Source organism: Felis catus, chromosome C2 (assembly GCF_018350175.1).
Source record: "Felis catus isolate Fca126 chromosome C2, F.catus_Fca126_mat1.0, whole genome shotgun sequence".
NCBI classification, from domain to species: Eukaryota; Metazoa; Chordata; class Mammalia; order Carnivora; family Felidae; genus Felis; species Felis catus.
Genome location: NC_058376.1, coordinates 54,239,164 through 54,244,742, shown reverse-complemented (window position 1 = coordinate 54,244,742; position 5,579 = coordinate 54,239,164). Strand labels below are relative to the sequence as shown.

General features: G+C 40.1%; 1 protein-coding gene across 1 annotated transcript; it reads right to left on the bottom strand.

Moving 5' to 3' along the window:
- Positions 1-2,835: 2,835 nt before the first annotated feature.
- CCDC54 (coiled-coil domain containing 54) lies at positions 2,836-4,985 on the bottom strand. The gene is given in 3 exon segments (XM_045036887.1): positions 2,836-3,847; positions 3,849-4,395; positions 4,398-4,985. Coding segments are annotated over 3 exon segments (1,221 nt in total). The 5' UTR covers positions 4,744-4,985; the 3' UTR covers positions 2,836-3,519.
- Positions 4,986-5,579: the final 594 nt, after the last annotated feature.

The window sequence follows — 5,579 nt, the reverse complement described above, 5'->3', positions numbered from 1 at the left end:
GGAGGATGGATTCCATGAAGAGTTGGAAGATAAACAGGAAAATATTTGATGATTAATACATCAAATGAAGGAGGAAAAGATGAGAGTAATTCCCAGTTTGGGGATATGGATAACGTGTGCTATGATTCTGGCAGAGACATGAGTTTGAATCAGAAGTGTTATTAAGGCTAATTTTAAGAGTAAGGAGTTTGTGACTGTCATAGACACCCAAGTGATGAAGACAAGTCACTTGAAATGAAAGCTCAGTAGGTCTCCAGAGAGGCTGGATTAGGAATCCTTTGATTTGAACACCATTAAAGTGAATCATCATACTTTCAAGGGAATGAGTAGTGGTAGAGGGATCTGCCAGAGTGATGGGGAGAGGACCAGAAGAGAGAGGACTGTTGTGGAAGACATGATCATATGAGCTGTGGAGAGAATGGGAGGGTAGTAGTTAAGGACAGGGAGGTTGGGTCTTTTCTTCAAAGAGATCAGCCAGACCGGACGGGAACACAAGGGAACACAGCACATATTTTTGTAAGTTGAGTACAAAGGACTGGTAGGGGGTGGTTAAGACGGAGGGATGAAGAGGGCTAATGATAGAGACCCTGCAAACCACCGGAAGGGAAATATGGGCAAGAAAGACATCACTTCCTCTGAGTCAAGTGAGATGAAGGTGAGTTGGCTGAGAAGCAGGTTAATTTGAAAGCAAGCAAGCACTGGGGAAAACTTTGCTCACATGTAGTTCCAAGTTGAGTTATAATTTTAATGAGTCATGTGAGATCTCGTGTAGGTGATGATAATAAATAATTGACTCAAAAGTAGAATTCTCCCTGTCCTTACTGGGAAGTTATGTGAATCAACAGGTCAAATGGTCATCATCTCCGGGGAAAGTCTGAGACCATGAGAAAATCATGTAGTATTCCTCTCACTTTCTGCTCCTCTAACATTCTTCTGTAGGTAAAAAACAAAAACAAAAAACAAAACCCAGAAGGTTAAAATGAATATGGTAAGGAATCCCTGAAGAGAAAAATGAGATGCATAAAGAGGTTGAAATAGGCTATCAGTGCTTTACATTTATAAAATGCCTGGTAGCTTTTATTTCCCATGTTCCCTGCTGGCCCCACTTCTGCACTCTTCCTGGCATGCTGCCCTCACCACCTCCTCCTCACCGAAGCTCCTTAGTACAAGGCTCATCGACCCTCTTTCCTCTCTAATACCAGGAACACTTTTGCTTTCTTCCATCACCATCTATTGTACATTAGTTGTGCATTTTGTTTGTCCCATTTGATGTGATGTGTCTATAGTACAGGGAATGTCTCCTTTTTCTTTTATCCTCCATGATCCCTTGCCATTAGCAAACACTGAAGACTTATTTACTAAATTAATATTATTTTCTTTTAACACATGACAAAACAAGGCTAGCTGAGATGAAATAACAGAGGTTGTAGGTGTAGAATTTGTTCAGAGGTAAGCTCTTCCAGTTCCCAGCCCTCTGTTGTTTCCCTAATTCTTTGCCTCTCTAGAACCATTAAGCAAGTGCTAGGGGGCATGTAAGGGAAGAGAGTGAATGCGTGCATTAATACAGAAGCCCAGATGACCCAGGCAAACACCAGCTGAGTCACTTTTTACTCTCCCAGAAGCAAGTTGTTATGTCATTTATCTTTGTCACAGCCTATCTTGCCTTGTACTCTACGATGTGAGGGTCACACACAACGTGCCGAACTAGAACTCTGGTTGTTCTTGTATCTCTGATGGTGAAGAAATACACACAGATTTCTAGTGCCCTTGCCAGAGTGATACTTTACCATATTATCTCAGCTATCCCATTTTAAACAAACTACTTCATATACAGTCTTACTCTGAGTAGGTATAGGACTATCATCCATGCTGCACCTGTCGCACAATGACATTTTATTTTTTTTTAAGTTTATTTATTTTGAAAGAGAGAGAGAGAGAGCACGCATGAGCAGAGAAGTGGCAGAAAGAGGGGGAGAAAGAGTCCCAAGCCAGCTTGAAGCTGTCAGCACAGAGCCCGATGCGGGACTTGAACTCAAGAACCGTGAGATCATGACCTGAGACAAAGTCAGATGCTTAACCGACTGAGCCACCCAGGCGCCCCACATTGACAGATTTTAAAAGTTATTTTGTATATACATCTTATCATAAATCAGTAAAGAAAGATCAAATAAAATGCATTGGGAAGTGAAAGAAGTTATAATGTATAATTACTACCAGGCGGGCACCAGACAGTACTGTCTTCTTATCCTCCTTCTCCCTTAGTTTCCTCTATACCCAACCTTAGCTTCTTTTTCCTCATTTGAAACTGGGTTGTTCTTAACTAACTGCCAGAACCCTCCTTTCAAGTTCTTAGCTGAGAATAATTTAAAGTAGCACACTTACCAAGAATATTTGTAGTGTAACAGCACAGGACTCTCTATTGACAGCAGATTTCATTTACTGAGTTAGGTGGTGAGGGAAACACTTTTTTGCAGCTATTCTGCATGATATTTAGAAAAATTAGGGGCGCCTGGGTGGCGCAGTCGGTTAAGCGTCTGACTTCAGCCAGGTCACGATCTCGCGGTCCGTGAGTTCGAGCCCCGCATTGGGCTCTGGGCTGATGGCTCAGAGCCTGGAGCCTGTTTCGATTCTGTGTCTCCCTCTCTCTCTGCCCCTCCCCCGTTCATGCTCTGTCTCTCTCTGTCCCAAAAATAAATAAACGTTGAAAAAATTAAAAAAGAAAAGAAAAGAAAAATTACATCAGGATCGCAATAACCTATTGTATCTAAAAATGAAGCCCACCCTGGATACGTAGTATATGACTCATAAAAAAAAAGACGTTGTCATATAAGAATATGTGTAGCATAGTGTTGAGATTTTACTTGGTTCACACATGCCTCTTTAGTGGTTCCCTTTTCCTCTGTATCAAACCTACAAGACATGGTATTTGTCTCACTTCATGAAAATGTAAAAAATACCCAGTAGCATCCTTCTTTGTTTGATGGAGATAAAGCTGAAGTTGAAAGAAAAAAAATACCATTTTTGCAATGAATATTTTCCTGGCAGTAACTTGTTCTTTCAGTGCCCTTTATTTTTATAATTCTAACTTTAGTAGCTTTGATAGTGGCTATCTTTTCCGTTGCATGCTGTTTAAAATATTGTTAGTGGAGTCTGTCTCTGGTATTACAGATCTTATCTACAAAGTCCACTAAGACAAGAGGACATAGAAAACTGATGTGGGGACTACCAAATGTGCTCTTTATTCCCTTGACTTCTTTCTTCTTTCCTTCCAACGATCTATAACACAGGCACTGGGTACGTCCTCATGACTTGCCTGTGAGAAAACAAGAACACTGACAGAAGATGCATCACAATTGTCCAATGGGATGATATATCTTGCCTGAGACACATAAAAACTTCATAGGCCGTAAGCCTACAGTGAACAAACTGCCAAGGAGTTCACAACCACTGCAAAGATGTGTCAATGCTTGGAACAACCAAGTTACATTTATTTTGTGCCAAACAAAGCAGAAAATGACTCTATAGTCGAGTTACTTCCTCTTTTGAGAAACCAAAAAGACAATAAACGTAGTTGAAACCAGAGAGACAGAATGCCGTCAAACTCGCAATAGGCCCAGTGAAAGGACAATATCTCTGGGTTATGAGTTGTGGTTCCTCAGGAGGGATGGTTGGCCTAGAAAGAAGCCCCTGGATGAATTCCTGTAACTTGGTAGCTTTGAGGAAAAATCTCCACTTTCCTTCATGGACAAAAGTTAGCTTGATCCATGTACTAAAGTCTGGATAAATATAAATATTTGACTTTGCTTTTCTAAGGCTTCTTAATGCATTTTGGTCGTTACTTTTTTTCAGTTTTAGTTTTGGAGGAAATTGTTTTCTTCTCAAGATGATCAGTGGGCTCAGGACAACTGGGCACTTTTTCTGGTTCTGCTGAAGAGATTCTGTCATGTGTAGAAGCTGATGTTTTCTTCAAAGTTTCTGGTTGTATGAGTTTGTGAAGTTGTTCTATGATCTCTTTACCCAGAAGTTCTCCTTCCAGAACTTCTAAACAATGTATGCTGGAGCAACAATTCTGGCTTTCCAGTTCTGTTACCTTCTTCTTTATTTTTTTTTTAATTTTTTTTTCAGCGTTTTTATTTATTTTTGGGACAGAGAGAGACAGAGCATGAACGGGGGAGGGGCAGAGAGAGAGGGAGACACAGAATCGGAAACAGGCTCCAGGCTCCGAGCCATCAGCCCAGAGCCTGACGCGGGGCTCGAACTCACGGACCGCGAGATCGTGACCTGGCTGAAGTCGGACGCTTAACTGACTGCGCCACCCAGGCACCCCTGTTACCTTCTTCTTTAAAGCATCAATGTGTTTCTTCGTAGAGAAGATATCTTTAGTTACTGTACATTGTCTTCATTAACATTCATTCTGGTTTCCAGTATCTCCATCTGCTTCTGATAAAAGTCAGTATTTTCCTGCATTTTGGATACCACACTGAGAATGTCAGTCATTTGGCTGAGGAGTTCAATTTGGGCAGTTTTAATATCTTGGAGCATTACTATAAGATTCATTTCTTCATCAGTACTCATGTCATCTTGATCACAATCATAGGAAGTCATAGTTGGATGTCTAGTTGAATCTGGGTGGTTCTTACATTTATGGTAAACATTTTTAAGAACTTGTCGGATCTTGGAGAGATTTGAAGTCCACATCTGCCCGGCAGCAGCTTTTACCCTTTTGGTTTAAAGTTTGTACATCTTTAATAATAAAACCAGAGTAGGAAACCTGACCACAGTCAAAAGAAGCAGTATCAGAATGAAATGGCCTTTTTCTTACTATTTGTTGGATGTCCAACTATTTGTTGTACTATCTGTTTCCTCGTAACATCATAGAAAGCCCTATGGAGAACATCAGGGGCAATAGTAGGCACTCTTAGGTTGTTAGCTTCTTATGGGGCTCTCCAACTGGAGAGCTCTGTGAAGTAATGGTCAACTGCATGGAATCTTTCATTTGGTAATCATTGACCTGGTGCTGATGTCACAATGGTTATTGGCTTAGAATACATTTAACCATAGGGCAGTGATTCTCAAAAGTTTTGGTCACAGGACACTTTTCACTTGCAAGAATTGAGGAATGCCTTTTTTTATGTAGCTTATGTCAAATGATATTCCATCTTAGAAATTAAAACTAAGGAAGACTTAAGATGTCAACTTATTAAAATAAAAAAGCAGTTAAACTCATTAAATCTTAAAACAAATGACACATTTTAATGAAAAATAATTATATTTTCCAAAAGAAAAGAAGTGGATGTCATTGTTTACATATTTGCAAATGTTTTAAATTCCTGGGTTAATGGAAGACACCTAGATTCTCATAACTGCTTCTGCATTATTTCTGCTGTGATATGTTGTTTTGGTTGAAGGATATGAAGAAAATATGTCCTTACAGAGATATGTAAGTGGAAAAGGGAAAGTATTTTTTTTTTAACATTTATTCATTTTTGAGAGACCAAGAGTGAGCGGGGAAGGAGCAGAGAGAGAGGGAGACACAGAATCCGAAGCAGGCTCCATGCTCCTAGCTGTCAGCACAGAGC